This window comes from Calonectris borealis, chromosome W (assembly GCF_964195595.1).
Source record: "Calonectris borealis chromosome W, bCalBor7.hap1.2, whole genome shotgun sequence".
NCBI classification, from domain to species: Eukaryota; Metazoa; Chordata; class Aves; order Procellariiformes; family Procellariidae; genus Calonectris; species Calonectris borealis.
Window position 1 is genome coordinate 10,219,562 of NC_134351.1, and position 15,619 is coordinate 10,235,180.

At 51.7% G+C, this 15,619-nt stretch overlaps 1 protein-coding gene and 1 long non-coding RNA gene across 5 annotated transcripts in view; both read left to right on the plus strand.

Moving 5' to 3' along the window:
- Positions 1-1,660: 1,660 nt before the first annotated feature.
- On the plus strand, positions 1,661-8,154 carry LOC142075133 (uncharacterized). Of its 3 annotated transcripts, none has more exons than XR_012670792.1 (3): positions 1,661-1,939; positions 2,411-6,204; positions 6,805-8,154. It is a non-coding gene; the product is annotated as an uncharacterized LOC142075133 (long non-coding RNA). The 3 variants fall into 3 exon arrangements; XR_012670790.1 differs by having other exon boundaries at positions 2,411-2,641; positions 2,871-8,154; XR_012670791.1 differs by having other exon boundaries at positions 2,411-2,599; positions 2,871-8,154.
- A 3,839-nt stretch (positions 8,155-11,993) lies between these two features.
- Positions 11,994-15,619, plus strand: part of LOC142074823 (ubiquitin-conjugating enzyme E2 R2) — a 53,473-nt gene continuing 49,847 nt past the window's right edge. The window contains exon 1 of one of the 2 annotated variants that reach the window (XM_075135703.1): positions 11,994-12,223. In XM_075135703.1, the coding sequence (XP_074991804.1) occupies positions 12,047-12,223 (177 nt within the window). In that variant the 5' untranslated portion in view covers positions 11,994-12,046. The remainder of the gene's footprint in view (positions 12,224-15,619) is intronic. The other variant, XM_075135704.1, reaches the window with a different exon arrangement.

Consider the following 15,619-nt stretch of genomic DNA (forward strand, 5'->3'; position numbering starts at 1 on the left):
CCCCATCAGCCAAGACCCCTTTGAGGTCTACATGAGGGTCCTTCCACCAAAACAAAAACTGGGCACCAGCTTTGGGGAATCTGGGCAAATCTGCTTTGCTGCCCTTTAGCCTGGTTTGACCTCAAAGGGTAGGAGTTACCTGCCCTTGCTTAGACACCCGGGAGAGACGTGCCTCGAGATGAGTCAAGGGAACACGAGGTGAGGCCTCCTGAAGGCGCTGACGGCTGCACAGGGAGCTGAGGCCTTTGTGCTCTCTAATGTCCACGTGGATCCAAAAATCCCAAATGGCCAGAGCTGGGGGTGACAGGCACGCGTGAGACTCCCAGCTGGATGCTCTCGCTTGGATACCCCATCCTGCCCTGCTGTGGCTTACCAAGTCATGAGCAGAAGAAGGCTTCCTTGCCCCCTGGGTGATGACCCTCTGTCCTGAAACAGGCTGGTGACTGCACCCAAGTTTGATGCTGGAGATGAATGACTCTGCTGTCATTTAGGGTTTCCTTTGCCTCCCCTCTGCCTAATGTCGGAGGAAACACAAAGTGACAGATGCCCCAGGCAGCAGGTCTTGCAGTCTGGGTGAGGACAGCGGCAGCACTCAGAGGAGAAAATATGGGCATGGGACAATTTGAAGTCACCTGGGAGGTGTTGGACATCTCGCTTTGGGGCATTTTCCTTTGATTTGTCTTTTAAACGATCTGGGGGGGGTGCACCAAGACTCATGGTGCTTATTATAAAAGGAATGGAGACAAAAGGGAAATAATTTCCAGATGGTCATAAGACCATAAGGTCCACAGGAGGAACAGCTGTTCAGGCTGGGACTTTCTGTCCCCAAAAGACATCCACGGGAAAGGTTATGGTAGAGCCTGTAAAATTACAAGGGGCAGAGTGTGGTTGGATAGGAAAGGACCACTCATCATCATCTCCACCGTGGGGATGAGGGCATCAGAAAAACTAACAGGTGGCAGGATCAAAACAAACCAAAGGAAATGATTCTGCACCCAAACAGGTCATTAGATTGGGCAGCTGTTTGCCACAGGATGTTGCAAATGCTTAAAATTTACTCGGCTTCAAAAATAACTAAACAAATTAATGGGAGAAAAATCTACTGAAGACTGTTAAATGCAAGGACACCTCTGACTCAGGGAGTCTGAGTCACAAAAAAATGTTGGAGGTCGAGAAAATATTCTGGGGAAGTATCACTTGTCCTTACACCCTTCCAAGGGTGGACTTCCACGAAGAGAGGTGCACGGCTAGACGGGCCATGGGGGCCTATTTCTACATTTAAGAATATAGAACCACCCAGCACCGAAACGCGGCGTCAGCCGTGATAAGTTTGTTACTTATCCACTTGCAGGAATCTGCCCCAAGATCTCGCTGCTGTGCCGTGCAAAGCATCTCCTGGAGGCATGGGGCCCGGGGGGGGACACGTGGCACCCAGCAGGTGGGGAAAGGAGATAGCGCCCAGTGGGACCCGTGCAGGCAGGTCCCTGGAGATAGGGCGACGGTGGGGGAATCGCTCGGTGCAGCCCCTTGATAGAGCACCAGCTGCCGGCTCTCGAGCCGAGAAACTGAGCCTGAAGGCCATGAGATAAGGCGAGGGCAGAGGGAAACCAGCCCACGACCTGGCAGTGAGAATTTCCAAATCTTTTTCGTTCCTGTGACGCAGGAAAACAAGATCAAAAAGGAAAATATTCAAAGCAATTAATACATACCCTGAGCAGACACAGCCCAGCCTGGCTGCCCCGGACCCAGCTGCAGGGTCAGGCTCTGAAGTGGGGAGCAGGGCACGGCATGTGCAACGTCTTCATGGTCCTCATGACCAAGATGCCCTGAGAGTTGGACGGTGAAAGCACCAGTAGGAGCTGGATTTAGAGTCATCCCAGCGGACGGTAGCATCTTTCCATCTTTCATCCAAGGATGAGAGCAGCCATGAGTGTCATAGGTTATATATATTCCCACGTTCTGTGTTCTGAGAGCCCCAGATAAAATATTACTTGAATGTTTTTTATTATTTATTAATCATCAGAATATTAAGAGGAAAAGCAGGGTATTTTCATTGTGCTCTTTTATCAAATCCTTCAACAGCTTTCGCAAATTTTCAGACAGCCAGTAGATGTGAAAGAATCCTATTTGTATATATATTTCATATATAATATATGTGAAAGACGTGATGTTGATGAGTGTAAACAAAAAGGAGGGTAGGGCAGCAGAATCAATGGGACAATATTTTCCCATATATGAAAACAAAACCAGAAGAATGCCCTATGATCAAGTCAAGCTGCAGTGGAGATGGCTCTCGAAGGAACAGCTTTATACTGTTAGAGGACAAGACAGGCACGACGTTACTAAACCCTCCCTTCTAATTTCTTTTGCTCATAAGTGATCAGGTAAATGAAAATATGTCTCACTCCAGGGAAAAACTCTCCATTTCTGAAGCTGAGCATGTGTTCTGCTGCCGAGGGAAGGATCTGAGTGCCCTGACAATGCTCACCAGCACTGCACTTAAAGAAAAAAAAGAGAGAAATATATTAAAAATGGATGCTGAGAGAAGAACATGCTTGAGATGGAGAAAAGCTTTTATCCAAGTTGTGTGGCCTTCACGGTATTTTGGCTTCTTCTTTGCAAAGGGAAGGATTTGCTCCCTGTAAGGTTCTCGCTGCTTCCTCCAGTTCCCATTTTGCAGCCCCTGCTCCGTACATTTTCCCGGTGGAGGGAGATGCTTTCAGGCCTCCACTCCATAGGGCTTCCCTGCTTTGCCCCACTCTCTCCCCTCTCACAGAGGGGCAGCAGGAAGAGGGAAATAGCTAAAACTTGCCCTTTTTGGTCCTTCCTGCCAGCCAGCAAGTACATTCAGCTTTTTTTTCCTTCCCCAGGGCGAGAGCAAGGAAGGGTCCTTTGATTATGTCAGGGATACGGAGCGCACAGACCGGACGGGACCGGGCTGCAGCCAGCTCACCCAGCTGAACACCTCCCCTGCAGTGCCAGGGGATGCGTCGCCCTCTCCCACCCATTTCCCACCCCGTACCAGAGACAAGAACAGGAGCAATTTAATTTAAAGCACTGTGCAAATGAAGGTCCAGATGCAAAGGTTTTGGGTTGGCTCTTAAACTCCTTCCCTCTTACTCTTCCAGACCCTCGGGACATCCATGCAAAGACAAAACAAACCCATTTGAGATAAAATCCACAGCTGATAGTTTGGGCAGCATCAGAGCCTTCTCCATCTTTAAAATTGGGATATTCCTGCAGCGGGGACTAGCCCTGATGCACACCCAGATGCAAGCGTGCAGTGCGGTGCTGGCTCCCTTTGCGCTCTACCAGCCCTTGTATCAACAGCCAAGGTTCAGAGAAGAGGAATAACCCATCCTAGAGGCCAGGCAGAGGATGCTGAGATGTGCTAGATGGCACAAGGACATGGGATGTGCCAAACCCACCATGCGTTGAGAGCTTCAAGTTGGTGTGGCCAAGGGTTTTCCTGCAGGATGGAGAAGCAGGGTAATTAATGGAAATCTCCTGGCAGGTAAACAAGTCTGGAGGAGACTTACCTGGCCCTGCGGGCAGCTGTAGATGGGGATTGAGATGGTGGCACAGCAAAGCATTGAGGCACAGCACCTATAGGGCACAGCCACCCTCTGCCTCATCCACAGCTCCCCCAGGGACCCTCTCGCAGGGCTGAGCCCTCCAGCCACAGCCACGAAAACCGGGAATGGACGTACTGGGGTTGCCCCAAGGTCTGCAACAGGGTGCCAGTGGAGCAAGGAGGATCAGAGAGGGGTGGCTGGAGGGAACATGGGTGCAGGGGAGCTGGTGGGGCTGAGGAGCAGGTGTTCAACCTCCAGCTGTTGCCTCCTGACCCCTCGTCCCTGCAGGCTGGCGTTGAGGCACCCGTCCCTCGACAGGCCTCCCTTCTCCAGGAGAGCGCGTGAGCACTGCTCTCCCACACGGACAACGCTGGAGGGCTTCAGCCTTGTGAGATCGGACCAGTGGTTTTCTGGTTGTGTTTTCCCAGATCTCTTAGAAGCTCTTCCCAAATTTCCACAGGATGGCAAGCCCTGGGGTAGAGATGACTGCGCTGCTCAGCGCGTTGGGGCCAGGCAGTGAGGCTTCTCCAGACTTGTTCGCCTGTCTGGGAAATTTGCATTAATTACCCTCCTGGTGATTCAGGCTCCTGCGGGAAAGTTCAGCCTCCTCCTCGCCACGCTCGGGCACACAGAGCAGTTTGCAGGGCCGGTACAACGGTCTTCCTTTCTATCCAGCCCAATGCTGCTGAGTAGGGCTTCACACCCACCACAGTCTGGTTTCCAGAGCTCATAGTCTACCTGTGCGCACAGAGGAGTGAGACATTGCATCTGCCACATGAGCCCTGCAAGCATTTTTGCAGAGGAACATCTCATTTTTATAGGAAGCTGGAGGTGGAAGCTCTGAGGGAACATCTCTTGCCCCAACCCTCTCTGGACCTTCTCACCCAAGGGAGTCCATCTGCCGTTCAGCCACCCAAGCCTATTGCCTGGGCCTGGGGCTTGGTGCTTATGCTGCAGTTTGGTTTCCTTTCTCTGAATCTGTTCATATTTGTTGTGGGAAGGGTCATGAAAAGGCCAAATTCAGCCTCGGCAAAAGAAGGTCCAGCTCAACTCACTTGGTCCTCCCTCTGTTTCCTAATGGAAACTCTTCTCTGTGGTCAGTTTTCAAGGCCCTGGGCAGGACATGAGCTGTGCATCTTCAGCTAAGCCTAGCTGGCCGTGCGTTTTAATGGAGCTACTGGCAGAAGATGACTGCATTGCTGCTGGAGATCAGCCCACAGAGACCACCGGAGGTACAGCAGTGAGGGAGAGTGCTCGTAAGCTCAGCTGATAGCGGCTGATAACGTGCTGGAAATGAAAGGTCTCAGCCCAGCACGGATGGTGGTGTTGATGTGCACCCAGTCCTTGAACCAGGAGCGATGTGAGACCCAGAAGAGCCTTCTCCTCCTCCTCCTCGCTTGCCTTCTGCTAAATGCTGTCCCTTCTCACCGTGGCTTCTGCCCAAACACAAGGAGCTGGATACTCTGAAGGTAAAACCAGGGTCTGACAGAGCCACTCAGGAGCCCACCAGGCAGCTGCTCTGTGGGCTCCAGCTCCTTCACCCCGCTGCCAGTGCCTGCCTGACCCAGGTGGCTCATCCCCAGGAATGGGGACAGCCGGGAGTCCCTGCTTGATGGTCACCCACTCTCAAGGGAAGGACAGTCCTGCAGAGCTGACACTGCAGCAGAGGTGAAGATGAAGCACTGGGGATCTCAGCTTAGGCTGGTGCCTCTCCCAGAGCACACCCAGGGTCCTACACCAGTTTATGCCAGTGATGCTGATGGCCACGCCATCTCAGCCACACTGTAATGCTTGAGACAGGGATGTCTGGTGCAGCAAGAATAACCTCAAATGCCAGTCCCCAACACAGAAACTATTGCTGGGACCGAACCATATGGATATCTCGGTTACAACCCCATCAATAAAGTGGGATGTCCTCCAGATTGCTGCTTTGGAGGGTCACTTCACGCTTCAACAGAAATCAGATCAGGAGCCTCTGAGGACCACAGCATGTACCACCGCTGCTGTCTGCAGCCGGAGGACTGTCCCTGTAGCTGGCAGGTTGTACAGGCTCAGATATTTCTGCGCACTGAGCCCAGACCGGGAGGTGTAAGATGACCTGAACAGTCGGTTACACAAACTCTTTGGAAATGCAAACCATTGTCTGACAGGCATAAGGTCACAGCCATCACCCTCCCCAGGCCCTGGAATCACGGCTGAAATAGCATTGTAATGCGCTTATAATTTATTCATCAGCTGAATGAGAGCAACAGCAGGCATTTTGATGGCACTCTTTTATCAAACCCCTGTGATGGACTTCATCCATTTTAAAAGAGCAGACTAGAGTAGGAAGGCAAAAAAAAAAAAAAAGACAACTTTATTCCATTCAAATTTAAACAAGCAGGAAAAAGGGCAAATCAAAATAAGGTTAAAAAAGCCCGTTAAAGATTTTTTTTTTCTCTTCATTTTTCTTCTGCTTTGTTCTGAATCTTCCAAACTTTGCATTTCTCTGCTGGTGGCTACTTTGATGCAGGAGACTCCCATTAACCCAGATGCTGCCGACTGATGCTCAAAAGCATCTTTTCATCCCTGTGATGAGTTCTGCCTGAGGATCGGCTTGCCCCATTTTTAGGTGAAAGAGAGCCCAAAGGTGAATTTCGGACAGACCTTTATCCTCAAAGATTCACAGTCACTTCTCTTGAGTACTTGGATGCTTTGCTCCCCAAATATAGGAACCTATATAGGTGCCAATGTGAAGGCGGGGACTCTTGTACGCCCATTCTCTTTTTTTTTTGGGGAGGTGAGGATCAGCCTGTGCAGTATTGTTGCATTGCTCACTTGGGCAGCAGAGCAGCGAATTGCACTTTGATTTCCTTCATTAAATGCTGAGGGAGGTTTTTTGGGGAAATCCTTTCTTGGAAACAGGGGATTAGTGCCTGGGCTGAGATCCATCACCGTGGTGTTTGTCTGCCTTCTGCTTTGGGACCGAGGCGTCTAGCGTAAATAAAAGAAGTAACCCCAGATTCCTCTGTTGCTGGTTCCTCCAGGGCAGAGAAACCAGCCTGCAAAGCCCCAAGTGGTGTTTCCCCTCGGCCCACGGGCAGTGTGTGCTGCTGCGGTGGGAACGATGTGCTGCCAACACCGGCATGGCCTTGGCTGGAGATTTGCATCCAGTCTGGGCAATGGCACTCCAGGAAGAAGATGGAGGAAATAATCCTGGCCCCTCTCTCTATCTTCCATATCCCCACAGTGATCTGGACAAGAAGAAACGGGATGAGATTCGCCGGTGGGGGCACCCAACAGCTCTCTAACAGGGAGGTGAGCTGAGCCCAGAGACACGTTGACCTAGGAGCAAATGAATCCCCACTTTGGGCAGTTTGAAGGACGGATATTAAAGAACTGGTTGGGCAAATATGTCTTGGGCTGCTTAGGACAAGCTGATACTGCCTTGGGGCAGGAGCTTGATGGGGTGGAATTCCAGATGTCCTGCTCTGCTTCAGTACAGCCCAAGGAATAGCTGTCGGTGGTTTGAGTTACAAGGGGCTCTGGCGGGGGCTGTAAGCAGTTTGCAGGGGAGCTAAGCAGAGCTCCTACCCCCTGCCTGATCTTCTCCATCACAGGGGCATCCATCTGACGTGCTAGGGGTGAGAGACAGGGTTAAAGTCTAGGCCAGAGTCCCCAGGATCCCTGCCGATGCCTCGCCAGAGCAGAGGAGCAGGGAGGAGGCAACAGAAGAGGAGATGGTATTGTCTTTTAGCCCAGGTGAGTCGGGTTTCCTAGAGGAAGGAGCAGATGTCTCATCCTTTGAGTCACTCAGGAAAGAAATTGGATAAAGCACCGAAGAATATCATGTGAGACGATCCTGCCCCAAGAGCAGAGGCGTAGGTGGGACCTGCCCCATCTTCCCACCTCTTGTCCCCTCTCTCCCCTAGCTCATGGGGCAGTAATCCTCTAATGTGACACTGAGACAGCGTTTGCATTTTCAAAGCTTCTGCTGTTGCTAAGCAGAGGAGTCAACCCTCAGTTTGTCATCCTTCATGAACGCGGCTCGCAGGAAGGAGGAAAGAGAAGAGGAAGAGAGATATTAAAAATAGATGATGAGAACAAAGCAGAAAGGACTTGAGAAGTTTTCATCTCAGATTTACATAAGGCGCCGGTGGCATCTTGAGGTCCAGCTTACAACGACAAGTTCCGCTGCTGGGGGCTGGACTAATGGCGTGTGTAGCCTTCTCCTCTCCCGGTGAGACTTCCCCTTCCTGGAGCCACATGTTCCTACACCAGACCCTATTTCTTGTTCTCTGAGCCCAAAGAACAAACCAATTCCTTCAGGTGAAAAAAAAAAATAGAGATGAAGAGGGAACAATATGGTTTGTGGCAGAGCACACCCCACGGAGAGCCCTGCTTCCAGGCAGGCAGTGACCATCCATGGAAGAGCAGCTAAAGGAGGAGGAGGAGAAGGCTTCATCCTTTCATTGCGATATATCGGAGCTGATTAGGGGGGAGAAATGCCATACAATAAATCAAAAAGTTATGTCAGCCACAGGGCAGCCGGGGCTAGGGGATGGGGACACCAGGCAGAGCAGCTGAGCCTCCCTGGGAGCGCGGGCAGAAACGCAGGCAGGAGCCTCGGAGGGGGCTGCCCAGGCTTCAAAGTGCTCTGTTGCTTCAACAGTTTCTATGTTCTGTGAGCAGTGGATGTTTTTGTAGGAGACAGGAAAAAAAAGTTGGGGGGAAAAAGACCAATATTCTCTCTAAAAGCAGGCCTGATGGAAAAATTTCAGCCTGCCCTATTGAATACACCAGGGCTTTCTTTACTTTCTGCCTTGCATGATTACGTCTTTCGTTAACATTCGAGACAGGCAGCAGGTGGAGATAAGTTCCGAATAGCTCCAAACTTTGCTTCTCCCATCTCTCCCAGCGTTAGGCTGGTTCAGACAAAGCGGTGGAGGCTGGCTGCAAGGAAAGGTGTTTTGACTACCATAGAAATAGGGGCAGCGCAATCCCAAAAGGGCTCGGCTCCCACCCGTTGAATCAATCCAACATTCTCCGAGCCTGAGCAAAGCTGTGTTTCACCGGTGAGCTGGGATGCCACGTTAATGGAGCAGAGCAGGCAGGTCCTTGCTGGCTGGCATCGACTAGGAAGGTCACAGCGTGGCCCTCCAGGTCGGATGTGTTATTAGACTCGTTAGCAATGAAAATGGGGCACGTGGAGGGGCAGCTGGAAGTGGGCGCTGGGGCGGGGACATTTGGGAATGATGGTGGCCATGACATTAAACCTGGGTGTTTGGGAGGTGGGGATGGAGGTGTGAATGGGGCTGATAGGGTTTGGGGAGGAGGGAGCAGTAATGAAGCATGGGCAGCTGGGACTGGGCTGTTGGGACTGGGAAGGACTGGGATGAAGCCAAAGACTCATTGCTGACCCCCATCGTGGGGCCGGGTGGGACCTGGCAGGCAGAGGTGAAAAGCTTTCTCTCTCCCGGAGGAAGCACTGCTGAGAGTATTGTGTCTGGAACCCTCCCAGATGTAGTCCAGATGTTGAGATACTGAGAAGGATGGCCAAACCCAAAGGTGATGGAAGTACCTGCCACCCAGGAAGCCTGGCACCAAAGTCAGAGCGTGGCTGCCGCCCACATGTCCTGCCGGTCAGCTTGATCCCGTATTGATGAAACATTACATCCGTCAACCCAAGACATAAATAAAAACACGGGTCTGAGCTCCCACCAGAAAACACACTCAGCATGGTACAGCCCGGCCACCGAGGAGCTCCTCCAACAAACGGCGTTTTGGCCACACAAGCATTTATGATCCAGCCCTCCAGCCCCCAGGCTGAGGTTGTGAGAGCAGAATTAAGCAGCTTTCTATAAATCTGAGCTCACTCAGGGTGGTAAGGAGTGAGCGACGGTGGCTGGCCTGTGCCTGCGTGTACAGGAACACGCGCTTTGTCGCAGCATAGCTGGGCAAGCCGGAGATGGACAAGGGATGTTCCTCCAGATTACCCCATGGCAGCGAATGAGAGCTCATCCCAGCTCATGAGAAAACCCATGCCAGTCTCCGCAGGGACTTCCAGGGTAAGGTGGGATTTTGCAAGGGCCTGTGCCCCTGGCACGTCAAGCTGGAGTATTTAGAATCATAGAATCATTTAGGTTGGAAAAGACCTTCAAGATCATCGAGTCCAACTGAGTACAGCCTGCAGGCAGTCGCAAGCCCTGGACCGGGTACCAGTGCTGGTTCTGGAGCATCTGTGGAGGAGGTGATGGGGGCCTCCTCGGGGAGAGCCCAAGAGGCAGGCGGAGGGCAGCAGTCACAGGGACGAGCAGGAGGATGCCATGCTTGCCGCTGGACCGACAGCAAATCTGTCCTGGTAACAGTTGGTGCTTGGGGAAAATTGTCTGCTTCCTGCTCTCCTCCCTGGGCGACGTCTGGAGGAGTGGTGGCTGCCAAGTGCCAGGTAGAGACTTCAAGGTCCATCTGCAGCACAGGCTGCCCCAGCTGCATGATCCCGCACCAATGCAGGGAGCCCCTGATGCCAGTCCCATGTCTTCAGGAAAGTCCATGGCTCTGGAAAAGGCAGGAGATTGGTCTAACGGTCACCCATGTCCACGGGGCTGTCCTTGGGATGGGAAAGCAGTGGGTGGTGATGGAGGTGAGGGAGAGGGTCAAAGCTACAGAAGGATGAAGGGATGATGGGACACATCCCATCCAAGGAGCAGGAGCCTCTTCGAGGTGGACTAAGCCCTGCCACGTGCAGAAGAATGAAAGAAATGCCAAGCAGAAATGGGTTAAGATATCTCAAACACGAGCTGTCCAATGAATCCCATTCCTTTCTACGTGGTAACCATGGTACTCTTGTTATTTTCTAAATAAATGTCCTGCCTCTCTGAACATCGCCGAGTTGTTGGATGGAGTAACATCCTGCAGCAGCGAGTCCCACTGTTTAATGAAATAAATATTCCCTGTTACCGGTTCCTACTTTCTGGACAGTCCCTGTTGACTCTCCCCTTGTTCTTGCTGTCTTTTGATTGCTTTGTTCATTTAATTAATCTCTAAAGTAAAGACGCCTCAATCCCTCTCTGTACAGCAGCATCTCAGGGTCTTTAACCATTGACTCGGTGTAATCCAACGCCACAGATTTACATTAAGGCATTACACGATTTCCATTTTTATTTATCCCCAATTTTTATTTGGCCGCAAGTCCACAGACAGCAGAGATTTCCTTCAAATAACGCTGACATTTTGGGGGAGACAATACAATTAATTTAGAACTCATCACAGCCTATTAGTTATGTAAATTATTCCTGTTAGAACCTTGAATTCTTTAATTCAAGGAATACGCGTCAGCTTTTCTCTGTCAGGGCTGTTACGTCCTTATTATTTCTCCTCTCCTGGCTGAGACAAGGTGTCCAGCTTGCAAGTACATCCATGCTGGGTGCCACTGAAGCGGCTGGGTGCTCCTGTGTGCTGGCGGGCAGGTGCGCGCGTTAACGTTTCCAGAAGCGAAACCCAGATTTGCACCATCTGGGCTTGTGCTATGCTGTTTATCCTCCTCCTGGATAATTGCTTTGTTATTTTTCTTTATTTATTTTTATAACGAATAATATTTATGTTATTTTGTTAAAGACTCGCTAAGGTGTAGGCGCTCGCTCACGTTCGCAGGTCCATGTACCTTGCCACCTCTGCAAACATCTTCCTCCCTTAACCAGGTCGGGGAATGGGAGGAAGCATTGAAACTGCATTTGCTGCCTGTAGCACCTCGCACATCCACGGAGCCACGTGAAAATAACACCCGTGGCGGGGGGGGGGGGGTAACTGCCCGTTCCTCTCCTACGGCTGCTTGGGGGTTGCTGCAGGATTTTTAGGGGCCCCTGGGTCATGCGAGGTCGCTCCTCAAAACCCATCCTTTGTACAAAAACGGCTCTTTTTTGATCGTGGGTGTCTGACAGCGCAGCAGCGTGGGCCGGCCATGCCCCGCCGTACCCACCCGTGACCCCCGCGCAGCACCGCCCCCTCCGTCCCACTCCCACTCGCAGCCCAGCACATGGCTTCTGCTGCTTCTCCTTCTCCTCCTCCTCCTCCCGCGGCCCCCCCGCCAGGCGCCGCGGGGCCGGACCCCGCCGGAGGGGAGATGGGGCCCGGCCGGTGGGGACCGACGCAACCCCGAGCCGCGCGCGCGCGCGCGCCCGCACCCCCACGAGCGCTACAGCGGGGAGCGCTGCCCCTTTACGCGCGCCGGTAGGGGCGGGGCTTGTTGTGCGGCGGGGCGTGGCTTGCCGTGCGGCGGGGCGTGGCGCGGCGCGGCGCGCTGAGGTCAGCGGCGAGCGGGCGCCGTCACAAAAGGAAGTGGCGGCGGCGGCGGCCGTCAGCGCGGGGAGGGGCGGGGGCCCGCGGGGCAGCGCGGCGGCGGCGGGGGGGCGGCGGCGGCGGGAGCAGCAGCGGGAGCAGCAGCAGGAGCGCGGGGCGGCGGCGGGGCGGCGGGGGCCGCGCCGCGCCGCGCCATGGCCCAGCAGCAGATGAGCAGCTCGCAGAAGGCGCTGATGCTGGAGCTGAAGTCGCTGCAGGAGGAGCCGGTGGAGGGCTTCCGCATCACCCTGGTCGACGAGTCCGACCTCTACAACTGGGAGGTGGCGATCTTCGGGCCCCCCAACACCCTCTACGAGGGCGGGTACTTCAAGGTACGGCCTTCCCCCTCCCCCGCCGACGGACCGGGCCTCCCGCCGCCGCGGTGGTCCCGGGGAGCCGCCGCTGGGGCCTGCGCACCCCCCCCGCCCCCACCTCCGCCTGCCGGGCCTCTTTGTCGGGCTCGGAGGGGCCCCGGTGGGGCGGCGGGCCCGCCGCCGCTGTCAGCCCCTCCGCCCCCCGCGGGAGGGGGTCGGGGCCTGCGGGAGGGCAGGGAGGCCCGGCGCCCGTAGGTGGTGCCCCGCCAGCCGCCCTTCCCCTCCCGCTGCCCGGCGGCGGGGGGCCGGGGCCGGTCTGCAGGGCAGGCTGGCTGGGGCCTGCGGGACCTCTCCTCCCCTCTCCCTCGGGATGCGGCTCTGGGGAGAGGGGGCCGCACCACAGCCGTCCCTATTCTGTTATTGTCCTATTTTAACCCCAAAGAAAGGCAGGTACCTCATGGCAGGGTGCAAATTCTTCCCTTCCACCCCAAGCTGCCCGCTTGGCGCTGGTCTGCGTGTATTTATTTCTAAGTAAGGGGCTTCCCAACCATCCCTCGATAGCTTCACTCGTCACGTAGGAGCATCCTGTGTAGGGTGACTAATTCAGGATAAAGGCTGTGTTTTCCTCAAAACTTCATGGGCTTCAGGACTGATTTTGTGATTATCTTTCCCTCCCTGTTTCCCTTTTCTTCCTCTCCAAACTTTTAGAGGGCGGCCTTCAAAGGGCTACGGCAACACTTAATTGGTGAAGGTAGATAAATGCTTTCAATTCCTCTCTCAACCTTCCTGTTAATCCAAAAAAACTTTTGTGGTTATTTCTCCTCTTGTAAATACAGTAAGCAAGAAATCTGGTGCTGCCATCCCAGAAAGGAACTGGAGGGAGCAGACTTAAATTCTCAAAACACCTGGAGGAGGAGGAGGAATTGCACTTTTTTCTTAAAAGAAGCAATTAAAAAGCCTTGTGCCTGCAGAAGATATGTTGCATTGGGCATACCCCTTTGCACTTGACGTCCCCTTGGTCTCTGGTAAAATATTGTCCCCTTCAGCTCGCTTCTCCCAGGAGTCATCGTTTTAGTAGTGGCTCCTGCGTCTCCCATTTCATGCCCTTTGGCTTCTGTCAAACTGAAAAAAATGTCTGGATGATCTCTTTGCTTGGCTAACATGCATCTTCGATGCCTCTTGGCCTCTCTGGGTCAAGGTTTAAGAGCTTTGTTCCACAAAACCAAAATAACGTGTAGCTTGGGGAATAATAGATTTGAGTCACGTTCAGTTTGGCCTCATTGTTTTGAAGGAAGGGAAGGCTTTGGCACAAGACTTGCCTTTTGTAATGAGTTGGCTGGCTTACTCATGTAGGTGTGATAGGTATATTCTTAGACTCACCTCCATTATTACTTATTCAGGAAGTCGCTCTAGTCTTTGGTTGGTAACTGGGTCATTTTTGCATCCAAATGGTTTGGTGACCTCTTCCTGCACTTGCATTACTCATCCATTTTTTCCAAGAAATCACAATGGGTCAAAATATTTTTGTTTGGTTGGGGAGCTCTCCGAACTGTATGTTTGTAATTGTTCCTGGAAAGAAGCTGAAGCAGCCTGTGAAATAATCCAGGGATGTGTGTTAACAAGTGTAGATTTAGGCAAAGTTGCCAGCTGCCTTACCTCGGTATTATGAATGTGATATCTTTTTTGGTATTTGATGTCCTTGAACTGTCGTGCTTTTCTTCTAAATTCTTCTGAATGATCCTGTGATACTTATTTTGAGAGTGGGAGACTAGGGTTTCATGATGCCCTCACCCCTCCACAGCAGAGGGATTCCCTTCAAGCGGCATGGCTGAAGCCTGTCATATGTCGTTTCTGTCTCATCTTTCCTCCATGAAGAGCTGTGCATGGTGTTTTTTTGTTTTGGTAGCATCTGATTTTTGGTTATGCATCCTAAATTCTCAGCCACTGGAAAAAGTGGTCTGAGACCCTAATTCTGTCCCTAGGGAGGAGGAGTCCTGTTGTCCTGAGAAGTGATGTTCTTGGCTTTCTTTGTATTGGGCCTTCAGGCAAACCTTTGGATGTGTTAGACTTGGCTTACTGAATTGTTTAGAGATAAGATTAATACCCTAAACTTTATTTTGTGGGGTAACTTCTGTGATAGATTCATAGTATATGCAAGGTGAGCACTGGTTCAGATCAGAATCTGATTTATTTTTCAAGTTTCTTGGCTTGATGAAATTTCTAGCTTCATCTTGTTTTGTATTTTTAGTTTCCTAAGATTAGGTAAACAGGATTAGAAATAAGCAATTACAGGATGTAACTTTTTTTAAACTTTGTGGCGATGAGCGTTTGGGAATTTTCTTCCACTTGAGGTTTGAGGGTAGGAACTGGAGGCAAAGTACAAAGGCTTCTAGTTAAGCTCAAGTATAAATATTTTGAGGAAAACCTGTGTTTAATGTGACCTTAATAAAGAAAGTGTTAGTGATGGTTGATTGGGAATACAAACGCTTGATTTGTGCTCAGGGAGCTCTTGGAGCTGGTAACATCAGCTTTTGGCACCTTGTTTATTCTTGGAGAAATACGACCTTTCTCTCTGGGCTGTTGAACTAGCTGAATAAACTGAAATGAGGAAAGCGCTCTCTTTGCGCCTCCTTGACAGGAGCTACTGCCGTTAAAAGCTGGTTCAACATTTCAACAGATTCTGGTTTCAGTTGCTAATTCTGTAACTCTAGCGTTTGATAAATTGAAGCAGAAAACATGTCCCCCTGAATGTTTGTTTAAATGGTAGGTTATCAATACCTTAGGGCTGGCTATAGTAAAGTCAGGGACTTCTTAAAAATTCAAGCACAGCATCTAAGCATATTTTATCAACTAATACAGCATGCCTAGATCTGCTGCTTCATAGTTTAGGACCTCCCAGCTAGATGGAAAGGGCAGCAGCCTTCAGAAGCAACCACTTTGTGAAGAGCAGCAAGGGATAGGAGCAGTCCTGAACTGCAAGCCCCTGCTATACGATCAGCTGAAGGTGCACATCTGCAGTGGAGGTTATATCAACTTTTGTCTTACCTAGTGACTTTACGTAGCTATGCAGCATGACCGGGAATAACGTTTTGGGCAACCCTTTGCTTTAAGTTCCAGATTACCACCCTCAAGGAAGGAGTTGAGCTATTCCATGAACTGGTTACCTCTCATTCCTTCCTGGCAAGGCAAAAGTAGCTCAGGGTCAGTGATGTTAAATCCTCCAGAGAGGTCCAGTGATAAGAGCAAATGTCTGTCCCTCAGCTGCTGTCAGCAAGAAATTACCAGTTTGACTAAAGTTTCTGGCAGAATCAGTTGTGTTGGGCTATAGGTATTTGATTGCAATAGGTGAACTTGATTTTCGGTCCCTGGCTCATTCAGAATTTAAGGGTGAAAGGTGGGTAGACCTTGTGTATC